Consider the following 20,866-nt stretch of genomic DNA (forward strand, 5'->3'; position numbering starts at 1 on the left):
ATAGATTTGACGCGCCCCCTGTAGTAACTCTGAGGACCCCCAAGGGGTCCCGGACCCCTTGTTGAAGACCCATGCTCTACAGTAATGATTACTAACACACTAAATCTCTCTCTCTCTCTCTCTCTCTCTCTCTCAAGTGTCACATGGATCAAATGTGAGTTTCTTTAGAAAGTTGAGTCATGTTCTCTTATCTCGTGCCTTTTCTAATCTTATTTCCTTAAACACATGCATCACTGTTAAGCACGCCACACCAACACTTCACTGCTTGTAATGTACCTGTAAGAGAAAGTTACAATAAAACCCTCTTGTATCTTGATTGCACAATGTCTTGAATCCATTCTGGACATAGGCAAACATTCTGTGAAAATAGACTAACAAATATCACAACAGCTTGTATCTGCTATTTTGAACAAGGTGTCTGCAGGTATAAAGAAGTGGGACTGCCCACTAAATAGGCTCTTTCATGATAAATTGACCACATATATGAAGTTAAACAACTAAATTCTATCCAAACGATTTCTTAAAAGTAAATTCTGTGCCTCAAAAAAGAAGTTTGAAAGCGTTTTAAAACCAAAAGTAAAAAGTTCCCACGGACGCGCACGGACGCGCACATGCGTGCGTTAATTTACGCCCCGGACAAACATAAACAGTATGGAAAATACGGATTTCAGAAAGAGGACTGTGTTTCAATGCAGGAAAACACCCCAGCATCATTATATAGTGGCTGATAGAGGGGAAAAAATGCAATATATATATATATAAATATGTTTCAAATTTAGGCTTAATGTTGCCTACAATCCCTTTAAGGATTCACTATTTTCAAGCCATGTCATTAAACTTGCATTTGCACATTAAGTCATTAGTTTGTTATCTTGGCAATCTTTCAGAGAACGAATAGGCTGTTACCTTGCTTGACTGAAGCTCACTGAAGCAGAAAGGATCAAAGTAGTCCTGTCAGAATGTTACTGCATTACTGAAGAATTAGCCTTAAATGTTGCCTGGTAACATACTGTAGAGAGAGGTTCTAAAGAATCCGACAGACCTTTTCTCCGACTATGTGGCATCCGCGTGCGGTTAGGGTTAGGGTGCGGGTTTGGTTCGGGTTTAGTATTGGAAACGTCGGAGCGCTGCGCTGTCGGAGGAATGCGCTGTCGGACTAACGTACTGCACCCACTGTAGAAGCAACCACAAACTCTGACGGTCACATGATTGAACCTAAAATGTATCCTGGCTTGCAAACCCCATTTAGACCTGATTCGAAAAACACTTTCTAATTCTGACCTAAGTTTTCTTTATAAATCTTGATTCAAAAAATCAAAATAAATGTTGCTATTTATATAGCAACAGCTAATATGATTGATTGATTGATTGATTGAGTGATTGATTGATTGAATACTTTATTTAGAAATTTGCAGGAAAAAAAGCACATGAAAGTACAGTTTAAATACAAGGTCAACTAAATAGGATTGAAAAGCCCATGAAAGCCCCATGTACTCAATTCATAGTGACATTAAATGACAGACTGATATACACTGCTATGCAGAATATCATATAAACAGTTTACAAATTGAAAAATAAGAAAAACTAAAATATGTACAGTAAAAGGTTCGAGAAAAAAGGGGGGGGGGGGTTTAGGTTAGGACTTTTACAGGGGCAAGTTTTAAATTGCAGCCACCTGAAGGTACTCTTTTAGGCAGTTTTGAAGGAGAGTAGGGTTTTACTCTCTTTCACTGCTTTTGGTAAGGTATTCCACATTTTTGTTGCATAGCAGGAGAACGAATTCAACCCCTTGTTTGTGCCAAATCTGGGTTGGACGTGATCAGTGGAGCTACCGCTGGTGTGGAAGTGGACTTCATTTATGTTTTTGAAGTACTTTGACAGGTACATGGGTATCTTGTTATGGTGTATCTTGTAGACCAGGCCCATTGCAAGTTGCTGTACTCTGTCCTCTACCCTGAGCCATCCGACTTTGCAAAGTGAGCAGGGGTTAGATGAGTTGTTGATGAAAGGCCAAGAATTAGCCTTACCAGTTTATTTTGGGATGTCTGGAGCCTTGTTTTTAAGGCCTTTGTGGTGATGTGGTATATGAGGTGCATGCATAATCGAAGTGACCTTGGATGACATAGACTTTCCTGGGTGAAAAGGTATAACAGTGTATAGGTGTTCCAGGTCATCATGTTTGGTTTTCTTTCAGTCTATCACGTGACAAAACTAAGTCACACCAGGGACTGGGAATACATTACTCTACGTCTTTTAAAAAAAGTAATATATATGATTGCTGAATGTTGTGCTGACTGTGAAGTCGGCCCAGTTTATTAAGCAACACACTATTCCTCTATTCAAATTATGAAGCAGAAGAATAATTACTTTTTAATATTACTCTGAAGCCTGCATGATGAACTCTGTTATGCTTTGGTGGTTGGGATGACAGTGCGTTGAAATAAGTAGAATTTTTGTGCTTCTGTAAAAATGAAATGGAAGAGTAAATGAAGTAAGCCTATAAGCATTTTTTCTAATGAGAATAATGTTTTTTTTATTTAAAAAAAAACATTGTGCATGCCACATTTTTATTTGTTAAGCTCACATTTATGAAATTATTACTGAATAATAAAAATGTAATTGATGTTTTGGTGTATTCATTGACAGCATTCTTGTAATGCAAATGCTTTTCATTCATTTCTGAGAACAGTGAGGATTGAGTGAATTATTGCCTTGAGAAAAACAAACAGCCACATGCCTCCTGCATCTGAATCACCTAACGTCATCTAATGCAGCAGGGGCCTTCAACTCTTTTCAGGCCTTAGCTGAGAGAGATAAAGCAGGGACCCACACTACATGTGTTGCAGATTAAAACAATTCATAGATTTCATAGATAGCTTCATCGACTTGTTTGACAGCACTATCACCAGTGTTGCGTAAATGAAAGTTTTTTGTTAGTTTGTTTGCACATGATCTTTTCTATATGTTGTTCTATAATATGTATGTTCAGACTTTTAACCACTTGTCTAAAAAAGCAAATCGGTACACATGATCTCTATAGTCATGTGATCAAGACGGATGTGTTTGATTTTTCATATTCCATCCTGATTGGCTAAGATTTACATCTAAAGTTTTCAGTAATGGCTTGTTTTGAACAAAATGCCGCAAATCATGAACGCAGCATCCGATTGCCGTCAAACTTTGCACGCACATTCACACTATGTTGAGGAGCAAATGCCACCCTTTTAACATTTTAACACCTGTTATAGCACCACCAGCAGGTCTAATTTAGCAAAACAATTGTTTTGAACAAAATGCCTCAAATCATGAATGCAGTGTCCGATTGCCGTGCAAGGCCTAAGAAGAAATGGCTTCCTTTTCACATTGGCCTATTATAGCGCCACCAGGAGGCCACAATAACCTACCTGACCTGGCGGAGACCTGTGCTCCGAGGAGCACTCTTTTATTCTAGAAAGTATGTTTTGCACCCTGTCCGTCCGTGTGTCCGTGTGTCATTCTGTCTGTCTGTGTACAGATAATCTCCGGCACTGTTGTCTTGATTGCAGCGAATATGTGCACACACACTCCCTGGATGCCAATTCAGAACCTCTGCCCCACATCTTTCACATGGGCCTGTTATAGCGCCACCAGGAGGCCGCTTTTTGCAAAACCCATTTTTGATAGTACTCCTACAGATTTTGTTCAAACATCACGCAATTCGCTACACAGTATCTCTATAGTCATTAAACTAAACAGGGTCTTTCAGATTTTTCAGATTCCATCCTGATTGTCTAAAAATGGCTTCCACAGTTTGCAGGAGTGCTCTGTTGTACCTACCAAAAAGTGACCTTTTCAAATGGCCCGGATTTACAGAGGACTACGTTTAAAAAAATGTACACACACACACACTTCCAATAACAGTCACAACACAACCGACCTGATAGTGTAGATCAGCCTTCAATTCCAGAGCCACAAACCAACAGTCACTGAACATGTTTCACTGCCACACCGGGCCCCAACAGCAACAGAGCTACAGCAACAGAGCGTGGGGTAGCTATGTGTGTGGGGGTGTATGGGTGGGTGGGGTGTGTGTGTGGGGTGTGTTTGTGTTTATAAAAGCTCTGACAGCAACAGAGCTACATCTTGAACAACATCAGCACATGACACGTACAGCATCAACAGCATACAACAAAAACATCATACAACACAAACTGCAGCAGCAGAAGCAGCATCCAGCAAAGGAAAAGGAAAAAGTTAGGTATGTCACAATTATTACATAATCACCTGATCGCAAGTATTTGAGATAATCGCAATACTTTTTCAGATAATCGGCATAATCATTTCCATGTTGAAGACATTGTTCATATGTTTTCAAACATTTTCAAAAATAGTGGAAATAGCAGACTGCTATTTCCACTATTTATGTTTTTTTTAAAGTACAAAGATATTGAATTACGCAAATTATTTGTCATATCTGACCCGTGCACCTTTTGTTTACGAAGACAGACACATTTGTATTAATAATGTTATAATGCTCAATGTACGTAGCAATAATTAATTAATTTGGCCTAGTTAATCGCAATTATTTGAGCAACAATTAATATGTCATAATCGTGACAGCCCTAAAGAGGTTCCTACTTTGAGTCGTCTTCATCAGCCGTCTTCAGGGGAAACCCCCGAGAAGGACGAGGTCTTCGTCCGTTCGACCGTGCGGACCAAGTCTTCGGAGGAAACCACCATGCAGACAAACCCATGGATAGAGAGAGATCTCCAGATCTCCATCTCTAGGGCAGGGCATCCTCGGATGAGCCTTCCAGCAGGTGTCTCCCATCATCTTCATCCTCCATACATCAGGTTGGCTTCACCAGTACTTTACATCTCTCTGGTTAGCTTCACCAGTACTTTATTAGAGGTGGATGGTCTGGGAGGGTGTTACACTGTAGGTGAGAACCTCAGTCTTCTGGGCATTTACGTATGTGTGTGGGGGTGTATGAGTGGGTGGGTGTGTGTGTGGGGTGTGTTTGTGTGTGTGTGTGTTTATAAAATAAAAAAAGACTACATTAGGGAGTCATCTAGACCTCCTAGTTGTAGTAGTGAAGCCCAGTTCTTGCTCCCCTCCTCCACTGATGGCCTGTCTTCATAGTCCACGCTTATAATGAAGAGGAGGGGGAGGGGGGTGTGTCCCCTCCAACACCTCTGCCAGCCTTGAGTATCTGAATGAATGAAAGAAAGAAAGAAAAATTCAAGTAACCGAGAGCCACATATACGTATACTGTATCCTGTCACAACACAGCCTACCTAGTATATGTATACTGTATCCTGTCACAACATACAGCCTAGTATACGTAGAGCTTGTAGATCGGCTATTTTCACAATGTTTGCCTCTTTCTTACGTAATATTTGACCATTTGGCCAATTTAGTATTAAAAGTCATTAAATTGTAGACTTTATAAATGTGCAAATACCCTGTATACACTTATAGGGCATAGCAGTGGCGGCCATTTTGTGGTGTCACAGATAGAAAACCCATTAATTCTTCCCATGGAGATTTAAGAAAATATTTTTTTATAAATTATTAAGCCTGGAACCAAGCCATCCAGGATCCTGATGATACTTACTGATACTTGAGTAAAAGTACCTATACAGCAATTTTGAAATACTCTATTACAAGTACAAGTCTGGTATTCAAACTTTACTTCAGTAAAAGTACAAAAGTATTGGCATCAAAATATACTTAAAGTACCAAAAGTAAAAGTACTCATTATGCACAAAGTGTTACGATGTGACGCGTTGTGAGTTTGTAGATCGGCTATTTTCAAATAGCCTAACTACTGTATATACAGTAGGCTATAGGGCTGAAGTGGTATGTTTTGTAATAATAATCCAAATCTACAAAGTAACTACTAGTAACCAAAGTTTTCAAATAAGTGTAGTGGAGTAAAATACTTGTCTCTGGGATGTAGTGGAGTAGAAGTAAAAGTATTGGAAATTTAAAATACTCCAGTAAAGTAAAAGCTCCTCAAAATTGTACAGTACTTGAGTACATGTACTTAGTTACTGCAGGCCTACCACTGACTAGGCCTGCATAGCCTATCTTAGCATCACAATCAAACACAGCTCAACAATACAACATGACATGTTCACTTCACATCACACAACACAACAATGCTTCATCCTGACTAGGTGTTGCTTTACCAAGTAAAATAAAAGAAATTAAAATAAAATGAAATTAAACACACATTCCATCAATTCCTTTAATGCTAAGCCGCTAATTGGCTAAGCTAAGTCACCTGTAGAAACTCACCTCTGTTTGGCCAGATGGAGAAAATGTCTTGTCACAAGAGTGTTTATAGCAGCCTTCACCACTCTGGTAAACACTGACAACTCTACTCAATGTTCATGTAGAGTAATGTTACATTATGAGTTGTTTATTTTGATCTTTTACTTCAAAACATTGCAGAGCCTGTAACAAACTGTGTGTGTCTGTCTGTCTGTCTGTGTGTGTGTGTGTGTGTGTGTGTGTGTGTGTGTGTGTGGGGGGGGGGGGGGGGGGGGGGGGGCTGACAATTGGAGGACTTATAAAGTCCGCCCCTCCCTCCCTGTGTGGAGCAATAACTAACTACCTCCCAGGGCAGGGTTTCTCAAAGTGGGTGTCCCGTGGCCAGTGGTGTGAAGTAACTAAGTACATTTACTCAAGTACTGTACTTAAGTAAAATGTTGAGGTATTTTCACTTTACTGGAGTATTTACAAATTGCAATACTTTTACTTCTACTCCACTGCATCTCAGAGGAAAATATTGTACTTTCACTCCACTACAATTATTTTAATACTTTATTTACTAGTTACTTTGCACTTTTTCAGATATAAATTATTACATTATAAATCATACATTAACCACTTTAGCCCTAGTTTATACATAGGCTATTTGAAAATATCCGATCTACAAGCTCAACAGGTTGTTGTGAGCTTGTGTATATATATATACATATATACATATATATATATATATATATATATATATATATAAATATATATATATATATATATATATATATATATATATATATATATATATATATATGTATATATATATATGTATATGTATATATATATATATATATATATGTATATGTATATATATATATGTATATGTATATGTATATATATATATATATATATATATATATATATATATATATATATATATATATATATATATATATATATATATATATATATATATATATATATATATATATATATACAGCCATGTATGCCATCCATTTATATTGTAGTTATGTTAGGTTCATTCTTTAATAAAAATGTGTTATTTATTTTACACCTGATATTCCTTCCCTTATTTGTCATGGATTTGAACCAGCCATGACACTGGGGACACCCTGCCCCCCTGGATTCGCTGTTTATCTGTGCCAGATTACATTATCTGCCATATGTGTTTCTTCAAAACACACTACGGTCATGTGATCAAGATGTATGAGTCAGACCCCATTCCAATTAGCTATGACTGGCTTCCAAAGGGCCCTGGGTAGGCAACCCGGCCTGGCGGAGACCTGTGCTCTGAGGAGAACACTTTTCTAGTTCTAATGCTCAATTTTCATTACATCTGGGGTCAGCAACCTTTTTGACATGAAGTGCCATGTTTATTTGATTGAGTCAGTGTGACATATCAATGTTAAGTTTAATTATGACACCACATCGAAATAAAATATTTCCAACATATTTTGATTGTCCATAGGCTATACATAACAACCTATTTTTTTTCCTTCTTCAGAAATAGGTTTTTTTCACAACAGGCTGTATGATCATTAGACTCAGAGCAAGTTTGAATGAAAATGATGTGCAGGATGTCATTTGTAAATATTTTTTGTTATGAAAACAAGTATTTCTATTTCTAAAATCTATGAAGTGTTTCATGAGGAGAGCATTGTGACTTGAAAGGAGTTAATATAATGGTAATATAATGACACATGCAAGTATCTGACAAATTATAAAGTCACTATGCCAACTTTGGTGATGTAATATTGCTTTGTTTTAAAAATATAAGGTTTTCTTCATTTCCTGAAAAATTAGCGCTTTGGAGTTAGCTGGTTGCTGCTGGACAGCAAAGATATGCCAGTTTATGGTTTATCAATTTGGGTCAAATAATTAAACAAACCTGTTAGTTAGAGGTTTGAAATGTGCATTAGGTCTATGTAATACAGAGCCCATACAGACCTCATATCGCTGGTTATACTGTACATAAATAAATAAGCAAGTAAGTAAGTAAATGGTGAATATAATAATATAACAGCTTAAGTTTAAAAAGGATAACACACAATAATGTGGTGAAATGCAACGTTTTCTGTTTGTATAAATGTATAGTTATATAGCATAATGATAATGATATTGCTTAGTGCTGTCTCACCCACAAAATGATATACAGACTATGTCAATATAATTCTTCAGGTCCATTGGGAGATCTCAATACTGCAATACTGGCACAAGGTCAACAAGATCCTCCACTAGAGGGGAGTGTTGTTGTATTGAATTTTGTTCTACAAAGTTTAGCCAGACTGCTTTTTCAGTCAAAGCATCTGGGCAGTGAAACACCCTGCAAAGGGCCAACAGATAGAATGCAGTACTATAACCACTTAAACCCCATATGTGTCCCTCAGGGCTCGGGGCTCTAGTGAATTTTCAGTTTTTTGTTATTGTGGGGTAAGCTTTCGCAGAAAATAGCAGATCGACAAGCTCACAACTCCGCATTGTGAGCTTGCCGATTTTGAATTGTACTTTTCTTGTAAACATATTATGTGAACTTTTACTGTTATTATGCTGTTTTTAATGATATAATAATATTATATTTTGATTAATTCTCAGAAGTTATGCTGCGAACAATGAGAAAGGCGCAGATAATATAGCTATCCCTGGTGAAATATTCTGTATTTATTTTTGCTCTGACCCTGTTAATTAAACAAATAAAATGTAATAATATGCTACAAGGTTCACAAGGTTCACAGCCAGCATCTATTACATATAAAAAGTATTCAATCAAAATGTACTCCAATGCAGTCTATCTCACTTCCAAGTCAAGTCCTGCAGAATATGCTCGATACAAGATTCATACTTCACATGAGAACATTCAGCTATTGGGAATAGTTCCTTTCCTGAAAGGGTATACATGCTGTAACTTATACCAAAGGAATCTCCAGAACTGAGCCTTCTAATATTTTATTAGGCAGCACACATTTGTAAAGACATCATGACAAATGTCTTCATGAACACTTGAACATCATTTACAATATTTACTTGACACATACGGTACTGTACTGTACCATACCCAAACCCCTGAGAAGTTCAGATTAGCATACATGTTCCCTTAGTACATCTGCTAGTAACACATTAAACATCGAAATAATAAATAATATAAGTATTTACAGCTAAAGTCATACAGTACATTTACATGTCTCTCTGTCGGGTGGAAACCTCATTATGTCCTAAACTGTTACTTTTCAGGATTAAAAGTCAAAAACAGCAAAAATAGCAGATCTACAAGCTCAAAACGTGTCTCTTCATGCCGTGTTTGGAGCTTGCGGATCTGCTACTTTTGATGCTTTTGTGTGACGCTGTAGTATGATCAAGTAGGGCATTAATTTACGGGAAAAAAACACAAAAAGTTAAAACATATGGAGATATTAGAGGTTTCTGCCCGACAACAACGATATCATCATCACATAACAAATTGTCCAATGTCCATTATGGCAAACAGATCATGGAACAATGGAACACTGTAAACTTTACATTGTAAGGCCTCATATATATTTCAGCGTATGACCCTGGCTCATGGCAAAAACACACACACACACACACACACACACACACACACACACACACACACACACACACACACACACACACACACACACACACACACACACACACACACACACACACACACACACACACACACACACACACACACACACACACACACACACATACACACACAGATTTTCAGCAACAAAAATGTGACACATTGTGTCAGCTTTTAGTTGACAATGTATAATTTTTGGGGAGCAACATGGTCGTACGATGAAGGCACACCATGCTTAAAGACATAATATGTAACTTTACCCTGTGTTAACAAAACAATAGATATTCTTTCTTTTTTTTACCAATGATTTCCCTCTATACCAGCAGTCATCAGCAACTGGAGTAGTGTTGTGGTGTTTGCAGAAGCACTCTCGACTCTTGCTGTATTTTGGTATTTTCACAGTTTGTTTTGGGGATGTTTTCTGTCAAAAACAGTGAAAACACCAAACACACTGTTTCATTTGGTAGACGAGGACCAAAGACATCCCTGTCTATGAAAACAAACTGAAAACACCAAAATGCAGCAAGAGGGCAATGTGTTTCTGCAGGTAAACAGCACCACACTACTCCAGTGGCTGATAACTGCTGGTATAGAGGGAAATGATTGGTTTTAAAAAAAGGGGGAAAAAGTATTGTTTTGTTATGTAAACACAGGTCAAAGTTACAAACTATGCCTTTAAAGATGAGTAGAAATTGTATTTTGAGAGCATTTAGTTACCATAGCATGAAGTCTTTCCTAGTGAAAGTGAGATGTGGGCGTGCCAGCCAATCTCAACGATTGGATGAGCACTGATTTTGGGCATTGGCCTGGATATCACGTTGGTCCACAAAGTAAAAAATAAATAATAATCAAACAAGGCAGTGCCGAGTTTCTGTTAATGTATTGAACATTTGTCGCCTCAAATATTTTCATAAACATACTGTACTGTACTGTTTAACTTTAAGAAGAGATTTGTTTGTAACGTGCAGAAGCCCTGTTGTTTAAATTCAACAAGCAGCACCGTCCTCTTGTCTAGAATAATTAAACAGTTCTATGTGGAAGTTTGATTAACAGGTGCATGTCATACTGTACTGTTAGTTAACAGAAACCTAATTTCAGCTCGCCTTTAACATTACTGAATGTTCATAACAGTGGCGTCATAGGTTGTGAGCTTGCGAGTCCACATCATGGAGTTCTTCACCTCTGCCTCGTCCTTGGTTTTTCAATAACTGAACACCTCATACTGGATTATGTTGCCAAAGCATAGTCCCCCTGCCAAAGATTATTAATAAATAACAGCCGTCCATTATGGGCCATTTTAAGAGGATGAATGCTTTTTCAAGCACTATGTCAAGTGAACTTAACAAACCTTCATAATAAACCGCTTTGGTCTCACATCAGCTGATTCAGCCAAACAACGTAAGCCTACAGTAGCCTAATTTATATTCCGTAGTATAACAGTGTTGCTTGCCAAACAGAACAGGTCTACAAGCAAACAAAGTGTCATTGTGCGTCATCTTAGTGAAACATAATATTTTGAGATGGAGGTCCGTGGCCAAATACATATAATTTTGGGGGTCCTTGACATGCAAACGTTTGAGAACCACTGGGCTGGGCTACCGTATAGACTCCACCCGTGGAACAGTTTGAGGCTAGTACCAGAAAGACAGAATGATGCTCAGGGATGTGAGAGGGAGGATGATAAATGATAAAGGAGTGTTAGGAGCAGAGGATGTGGTGGTGGGTGAAGTGGTGCTAGTAGGAGACAACAGTCTCCCCACTGTATTCTCCAGGAAGGACTGGAAGCGGGTCGTCTTGGTGAAAACCGATCGCGGTGATGCCCGGGTTTGATTGCCGCTGTCGGAGACGGTCAACACCGCAGTCTGGAACCAAAAGGCACCCTGCTTACACACCAGAGGACCTCCAGCATCACCCTGTAGAGGCACACAGTTGATTCAGTACATGGTTAAACCAAGTAATCGATTAAATCAAATACAAAAACAATTATAACTAACTTTACTCAAATAATCAAATTTGGGAGGGAAATGTTGATATATTATATTTGTCTTTTTTTTCTCTTCTCATTATAGACAAAACATTTTGACAATACCATAAATAATCGATTTCATAGATTATGAAATTAATTCGAATATTTTTCACATAGATTTGTTGATATATAAAAAAAACACATCTCGATTGTTTGGTTAATCGAAAAGGTAAGCGATGGAATGATCACCAAGAAAATTGTCGATAGTTGTATCGCTAATTTACTTCAGTCTAATTCATAGGCCTACTCTACAGTGTCGCTTGCGAAAATAACAGATTTTCAAGTGAAAAACGCACTGCATCATGTCGGGTTTCCCGCTTGAAAATCTGTTATTTTGGCCGATTGCCATGATGCGACAAAGCATGAATTGGCCTTTATCTTTGCATAAGCTGCAGTGTGGTCTCCAAAAGAGAAGCTCTACCTGTTGCAGTGTCACAGCTCCTGTACATATGGAGTCACTACTAGATGAGGCGTTCCCACAATCCACCACAGAGGTCTCAAACTCCTGTAGATCTTGTTGCTCTGATGTTGGGAAGACAGAAGAGGAAGCTGAGAAATTGACACAAAATTTAACCTGGACCACACCATACACATAATCCACAGCATTCATGTAAATATACATACAATATGTTTCACATTAAGTTGAAGTAGTTTGAACATTGCTGCAATGGTACAAAATAATGCCTCAAGGTCTGAATAAGAAATAAAAAATAAAAAGATTTTTTGTGGTAAAGTTCAAGGACCTGAATTTCAAGAGTATATACATATACTGTACTGTACAAAATCTTTGCATTTTCAGTAAAAAATGACCCCTGCCTTATTTAGGGACTCACCTCCTCCTTCTCCCAATCCCCAGCCCACAGCCCAGCACGTAGAACCTGCTGCGAAGGTGTCTGAACCAGTGTCCACGCAGATTGGTTGGATGTGGTCAGAGAAGGTGGGCTGGGATGCCAGTTTGAGAACTGCCACGTTGTTGTCACCGGTCAGCGCGCTCACTGTGATTTCCGTCACAGTCAGAGTCTGTTCAAATGGGTTGGCGCCATTCTGCTTCATACGGCCCAGGATGACGGTCCATTCGGACACAACAGGTGAACTGAGACAGAAAGGGTTAACTTAGTGAAGGGTGCTGCACTGCTGTTTGAAGACACAAATTTCCATGCTTAGACCAGTGGTTCTCAAAGTGGGGTCAGGGGATCCCCAGCAAAATGAGATAATAAAGCATCAATATAAGTCTAAAGAATTTAACGCTATTTTATACTTTTACAATTGTCCCAATGTGACGCCTTGTGAGATTGTAGATCTCCTTTTTTCAATTATTTTTTTCTTGAAACATTTTGAAAAATTCTTCTCTTTTGGGGGTCCCTGGCACAACATCTTTTCAGATAGGGGTCTGCAGCCAAATACAGTGTAAACACTGTAACACCACCATGTGATCTGAAGAAAAACTGACTGATATAGTAATTCTAAATGATTAAAGATAGCAATGCAAAAACACTGTATTGGCTGTATAGCTGAGTGGGTGGAGAGACCATCTGGGAATTGTTAAGTCGCCAGTTTGACCTTTAGCTCGCCCAGTGTGCGTGTCAAAGCATCTCTGAGCAAGAAGACAATTAAACCCTAACAGCTTAGAAAGAAACTAAGTAAACTTGGAGTGATAAAGTACATTCCATTTTATAATTTATTTAGTTTATTTATTTATTTGTGTGTGAATTCTGGTGAATATTTATAGATTGTAAACTCTTTAAAACTACAGCTGATATAACAGTGTATAATATTTGTACTTTTTGTTGTTATATTGGCAGAGGATATATTGTTGCATGCCTCTGCTTTCATGTCACACAGGGTAGGTAAGACTGTCAGAATTGTGATGTGTTACCTCGAGAAGCAGCTGGCATCACTCATGACAAAGTCGGCTGCCATCAGTGTGCCGCCACAGACATGTGTACCATTCTTCTGTAAGCTGGCCATCCATGGCCACAGACCTTCTGTTGTCACTAAGGCGGCTCCACCAATACGAGTGTTCAAAGGGGCACTGCCGCAGACCAAAGCTAAAATGGAACAAAAATTCAAGAACTTTTAAAAGAAAGTCTACAGTGTTTTTTTATTCACAGTTTTGGAGAATAGCAGGCTACTACGGCATTAGTAGTAGTATTAGTAGTTGGTGGTGGTGGTAGTAGTAGTACTACTTAAAAATTGTGAAAACTGTTTGTAAACTACATAGCACTTTTTTTTTATGTTTATAAGAGTTGGCCTGAGAGAGCTTATCTCATGTTTGTCATGTGGTGTGAGGCAGTGAGAGTGAGAGTTACCAAAACAACTCATATAACGGCAGCTCTTTAATGCAGGCCTCCTTACTCTATCTAAGCTGTGCAGCCCCTAATCGTCTAGATGCGTCTATACTGCAATTGCTATTTTCATGTGGTGATTTAGGTTGTGACGGCCACTCACGTTTGGGTGTGGTAGTAGGAGGGATGGTGGTGGTAGGTGTAGTTGGTGCAGCTGTTGGTGCAGCTGTTGGTGCTGGTGCTGGTGCTGGTGCTGGTGCTGGTGCCAGGCCAGTACAGGTGACGCTCAGGTCACTGTTAGTCCCAGAGGAGGAGAAGGTGATGAATCCTGGCTGGTCGCTGGTGATCTGACTGTTGATCCAAGACTGGTACTGAGACACTCTGGCGTAGACTCCAGGGGTATTAGGCAGGGCACAACCCACACCGAAGCTCACTATTCCAGACTGAATCCAGCGGGCACCGTCTTTGCTTACCATTGGGCCTCCTGAATCTCCCTGCAAGGAAACACGTACTGCATTAAAACAACAAGATATTTCCAGGAAGAAATACTCACAATGAACACAACCATTCAAATGATCACCTGACATGAGTCCTTCCCTCCAGCACTAAGTCCAGCACAGATCATATTGCCAGTGATGGAGCCCACTCCATAGTTGCAGTTACACTGTCTGTTCCCCACCACTGGAACCTCCACCTCCTGGAGGTTTTGGGGGGAAGGGAGGGCAACTAGGGAGACACAAAGTTAGTTTCATGAGCAAATTACTATATCAAATGTTCTGTTTTCTTTAATCACAGTCAACTGACCCGCTGCATAACAGTGATGACTACCTGATATGAACATATCTCCCATCCTCTCTTTCTGTACTGCACCATTTATAAGATACATGGCTTTAAATGGCTTAGCTTCTAACTACTCTGACCTGCTCACTATCTGTAAACCAAACCAGATCAACAGGCACTGAGATAAACATATAAATCTATCTAAATCTATGTCAATCACAAGATAAAGGTAAATATGATATAATCGGAATTGTGGATGGTTGACTTTATAAATGCTGTGTGTGTGTGTGTGTGTGTGTGTGTGTGTGTGTGTGTGTGTGTGTGTGTGTGTGTGTGTGTGTGTGTGTGTGTGTGTGTGTGTGTGTGTGTGTGTGTGTGTGGTGGGGGGGGTGTGTGGGGGGGTGTGTGTGTGGTTTTATTTGTTGTTGTTTAATTCACCCGGTATGAAATGCTACAAATAAAATTGACTTTTTTTTACTTCACTATACTGTACTTACGATTAGTTCCAATGGTGCCCCAGCCAGTGATCCAGCTGTCGATACCACTGTAGAAAGTGCTCCCCGATGCTGCCAGGCAGACTGGTCGGATATAGTTGGTAAACGTCACCGGCGATGCAAGTTTCAGAAGAGCGATGTCATTATCATTAGTACCACTGTTGTAGTTGGGGTTACGGATGACCTGGCTAACCGACCGAGAGACCTCGTTGGGGTTGGCTAATTCTTGACTCTGCCGACCCAGATAAACAGTGAGACCAGCTGGGCTATTACTAGGAGTAAAGAAAAAAGACAAGCCATAATGAGTACAATATCCTCTTTTCTTTTTGCAAGTAAATTATAATTTATTTAGAGCCGACAGACTAGGTAGAGCAGGTGGGGTGTGTATTTACATAAAATCTAATCTCTCTTCCACTCTTTTAAAAGCTGTCTCACATCCCAGGTGTTTTGAATGGCTTTCTTTAAAGGTTCAGTTTGGAACGTGATCACTCATTATTGTGGGTATATATACAGACCCCCATCTCAGCTCTCCATGTACTCTGAAGAGGAGCTTTTGGTTTTGGGGGACATAAACCAGGACTGGCTGCATAGCTTCTGAGCACCTCAAGGAGGTTGCCAGCGACTTAAATTTATCACAGCTAGTCCTTGAAACCACTAGGCCAAATCTTTTTGATTGTTCAAAATCTACCCTGATTGACATTATTTTTACCAATAAAGCTGACAAGTTCTTTGCTTGTGGGGTCTTCGAGCTGAGTGTTAGCGATCACTGCCCAGTTGGATGCATAAGAGATGCCCGATTGCAATGGACTAAATCTCAGGTGATCTTAAAGAGAAATGTTAAGCATCTTAATGAGGACGCATTCTTATCAGACATTTTAAATAGCAACCTGTTTTTAACTTCCACTTTTACAGATGTTGATTTGGCATTTTTCTCAGACACTTTTGTCTCTATTGTGGATGCTCATGCTCCATTTAAGAGGATGAGAATTAAGGATAAAGTCACCCCTTGGTTCTCACCTGCTCTAGCTGCTCTATTTAAGGCGCTCTGGAGATCAAGCTCATTGGGCCTGCTTTCGCCAAATTAGGAATAAGTGCACCTCCTCTCTTAGAAAGGCAAAGTCAAATTATTTTATAAATTTAATTACATGTTCACAGGGAAATCCAGTAAAATTCTGGAAAGCAGTGAATTCCCTCAATAATAACTCCTCTTCCACTCTTCCGCCTCAAGTCACTGTCAATACCTGGAAACTAGCTCATATCCTGCAACTACACGAAGGTGGAGATAAACAAGGTCTAAATAATTACAGATCAATATCTAAATTACCCTGTCTTGCTAAAATCTTGGAATCCCTCGTAAACTCTCAGCTTAAATCATTTCTCTCACACTTTTCAATTTTAAATATAAATCAATCTGGTTTCAGAGCCAACCATAGTACAATAACAGCCGTTACTCTAGTCACCAACAACATTTTAACTGCACTGGACAACACACTGCATTGCACCGGCCTCTTTGTAGATTTATCCACAGCTTTTGACACCGTCAACCACAACGTTCTACTACAGAAACTCACAACATTGGTTTTAGCGAGGTAGCCTCCAACTGGTTTCAAAATTATTTACTTAATAGACACCAATCTGTAAAGTCTGGGAGCACTCAGTCTGAGTTCCGACCGGTCTACATGGGTGTCCCCCAAGGCTCCATCTTAGGCCCGTCCTTTTTACTTTATATATCAATAATAGTATTTCTGCTCTTAATGACTGCCATGCCCATCTTTATGCTGATGACACGGTCATATACTGTATTGCCAAGACAGCCCAGCTGTCTTAATAGGAAGCTGCAGCTTGCCTTCAACGCTCTCCAGGAAGCCCTGGTTGAGCTTAGGCTGGTTTTGAATATAAATAAAACTAAGTTCATGATATTCACTAGGGCTAGAACCTCCACACCATGACAACTTAGACATAATCTCTTCGAGTGGCTCTTCAATTTAGAGGGTCTCAGAATACAAATATGGAATGGAATCTGTCTTGATGAGAAATTATCATTTAAATTTCATGTCGACAACCTTGTCACTAAACTTAGACAAAAAATTGGGTTTAGTTATAGAAATAAAGCATGCTTTCCTGTATATTGTAAAAAAAACATTATTGAATACACCTTTCTTTCTGTCCTAGATTATGGAGACACTATTTATAGGATTGCTGCGCCATCAATTTTAAAGCACCTTGATACTGTATACCACTCTGCCTTAAGATGGGTAACTGGGGACACTTATGGTACCCATCACTGTACACTTTATGGGAACGCAAGCTTATCCTCTCTCTCTGAGAGGCGTGATAAGCACTGGTATCTCTTCATTTTTAAAGTCATCTCAGGTATGCACCCCCCTTATATTTGTGCTATGTTGGATCAGAACCCTAGCTCCTACCAGTACCGCTCAAGTGATTTCCTAACGCTCAAGGTTCCATTTGCTCATACAGAGCTAGGTAAAGCAGCATTTTCTGTTAGTGCTCCATCTGCTTGGAATGAGCTCCAGAAGTCCCTAAAAATTAGATCACTGCCTTCCTTGGGTCAATTTAGGGCAATGGTTTCCAACACTTTTTAAAAAATTGTTTTTTCTAATGTATCTGTTTTAGTTCTTTGAAAACATTTTTGAGTATTCTCTGATTCATCTGATTATTTAATATATTTAGTATTGATGTATATATGTATCTCTGTTGATATTATTGTTGTATCTCGGCTACATTGAAAATGAGGGCCTGCCCCTCAACTGTATTCCGAGTTGAAATAAAGGTTATGATGATGATGAAGTATTAATGAAATGGTCTTGGAAGAGTAGCGGATCTCTTGCTGATAATAATATCCCACCTTGTGAAGCAGTGAGCAGCTGACAGCACCCATTCCTTGTTAATAAGAGATCCTCCACAGAAGTGACCACCAGATCCATGTAGACTGGCCTGCCAGGGCCAGCTCCCAGCTGGAGCGTCTTGACCTCCAACTATCCTGGTGTTCAGAGGAGGCCGGCCACACACTGAGAGAAACACAACCGGCCAAAGCCAATAGAGTAATGCTTAATTTATGCTCTGTCATAAGATGAAGTATAAATCAGGCTTAACCACCAACAGGACTCTATAGTCCTTCTACAACAAATCTCTTTGCTGAAAATAGCCAATCTACAATGCTTTGTAGTTCACATGTGTGAATTTGTACAACTGAATGAATAGGGAAATAGCATAGGCTGTATATGTAGCAAATGTTCACCATGTAAGTAAAGGTAAAAGGTGTGTCACCTTGGGGTTTTACATACAGTAAATGTTCGTAGCCTTATTGAGTCTGATACACTGTATTCAACCAAAATATGGGTCAACTGGCTAGGTTAGACGAAATTAGCAGCCTTAGCAGGGAATTATTGCTCTTTAGCCAGGCAAAAGAAAAAAGAAAATAAAACTTTACTTACCATCTAATTGTGAGTGAGCCCCTGAAAAAAAGGAATGGAAACAAGGTATTAAAATGACAAATTTAGACAATTTACAGCACATCATTTGTTTTGTTCATCGGGACAGAGGGAACAGAGGTGCTGTACTGTTTCTCAATGTTTGGGTTCATTTTTACACTCACAGAGTGACATTTTACAATTTAGGTTGAGGTACCAGAGATAAACACAATTGTATCACATGGGCGTCCGTGGCCTAATGCATATCCTTGAAATGAAAAAGGGTTTAAGAGTCACTGCTGTACTACATAAAGTGTCTACTCTGTACCAGTCATTGGGTTTAGTCATTATACGTCTAAGTGTTGTGTGCAAACAGCTTCAGCTATACTGTAGGTGGGTTTTTCTGGCTTGACAGGAAATATCTTCATCTTGCCAAAACGTCTGGAGGTTCATTATTATGGTTATAAACAAAGGGACCTTGCAAAACAGATGCAGTCTCATCCTGATGTCTTTAATCCCAGTTTGTTTTTGGAATCACTCATTCATTCATTACTCAGAGATTCTAAATGATCAACACACCAGGTGTAATCATTCCATCAATGTTTATACTTAAACCAAATAGAACATTTAGTTTGGAACTATTATGTTACAATTTAAGGTACTGTAACTCCATTTTTATTGGCTGTAACTATAACTATTAACCATGACTATAAACTATAGCTACAGTATAATGAGGACCTGCACTTGGCTATTCACATTGTCCAGAGAGGGAATGACTCTACAATGTCATGAGCTGTTGTTCAACTTAACAAACAATTCTAAACAGCTCTTTTCACACACACACACACACACACACACACACACACACACACACACACACACACACACACACACACACACACACACACACACACACACACACACACACACACACACACACACACACACACACACACACACACACACACACACACACACACACACACACACACACCCTTTGTATACTAGTTACAGAAATGGATAAATGAAAACTGAGGATTTTATTGTGCACTATTCTCTGTTCAGGGTGGACTTGTTATAAAAGGATCTACAATGCAAAGTGTGATTACTGTAGATAAACATCTCACTTTTGAGCATTCCTGACCAAACCCCCATCCCTCTTTTACGCTTTCATGCTAAGCTTGTCAACCAACACAGGAAAATGACATCTTCTTTGCCATCACTTAAGCAGGAATTCATTTGAATAGCTTTGAAATAGTGAAATGATTCAGTGGATATCTGTCTTTTAACAATTGGGTTTTTCTGTCCGGTCAGAAAATTGGTCCCCCCTGAAAAAAGAATGTCTGGATAATGGATATACATTGTGGTTTCAGCCACTTAAACACTATACTTTGTTGACCAGGGTTCTCCAGAGGTCTACTTGGAACTCTCCTTTTACACCAAAAATAGCTGATCTACAAGCCCACAATGGGTTGCAGCGTGACATTTTCACCAAATGTTAATGTTAATGTTACGATATATCACGACATGCCCAATGCCCATCAAGGACTCTAGGGTTAAACATGGAAAAACAGGAGAGTATCACCTTGATGCTATCACCTACGGTACAGTAACAGGTCACCAATGACCCAGTTACTTTAATATCAGTCTATGAATAGCAATTGGAATCACTCCAGTACTTATAACAGCCTGTTATAAACACACCATGAATGTTACATCATTCTCCCTACATAAATATCAAAAAATATTTTGGTTTATAACTATTATTTGTCGCCATTTGAGAATAACACTGTACATTTTTGATTACCATTAAACTGTAAGCACTACTTTTGAAAGGTCTGCACTCATGAATGGAGCACACATTTAATTAAGATAAGGAAATACGATTACAAAAGGCTTGAGATAAGAGAACAACAAATCAATCATGACCCAAAGGTTTAGCCCATTTCTACTACGTGACACATGACTCATTTCTTCCCAGAAACTTGCAAAAGTT

At 39.0% G+C, this 20,866-nt stretch overlaps 1 protein-coding gene across 2 annotated transcripts in view; it reads right to left on the reverse strand.

Annotated features, from left to right (window-relative positions):
• LOC311054966 (transmembrane protease serine 9) overlaps positions 1–20,866 on the reverse strand; it is a 37,510-nt gene that overhangs the window by 15,031 nt on the left and 1,613 nt on the right. Inside the window, exons 2-10 of one of the 2 annotated variants that reach the window (XR_014601741.1) lie at positions 18,895–18,915; positions 18,306–18,468; positions 15,443–15,711; positions 14,746–14,891; positions 14,329–14,659; positions 13,757–13,928; positions 12,714–12,973; positions 12,302–12,402; positions 9,444–11,767 (exon numbers count right to left, since the gene is read on the reverse strand). Coding sequence is in view for 1 of the 2 variants with exons in the window: in XM_084071014.1 (XP_083927140.1) it covers positions 11,486–11,767; positions 12,302–12,402; positions 12,714–12,973; positions 13,757–13,928; positions 14,329–14,659; positions 14,746–14,891; positions 15,443–15,711; positions 18,306–18,468; positions 18,895–18,915 (1,745 nt within the window). In the remaining variant the exon portion in view is untranslated. Of the gene's footprint in view, positions 1–9,195; positions 11,768–12,301; positions 12,403–12,713; positions 12,974–13,756; positions 13,929–14,328; positions 14,660–14,745; positions 14,892–15,442; positions 15,712–18,305; positions 18,469–18,894; positions 18,916–20,866 lie in introns of those variants that run through there. The other variant, XM_084071014.1, reaches the window with a different exon arrangement.

The sequence above is a fragment of the Gymnoscopelus microlampas genome (assembly GCF_963454915.1).
Source record: "Gymnoscopelus microlampas genome assembly, chromosome: 11".
Lineage (NCBI taxonomy): Eukaryota > Metazoa > Chordata > Actinopteri > Myctophiformes > Myctophidae > Gymnoscopelus > Gymnoscopelus microlampas.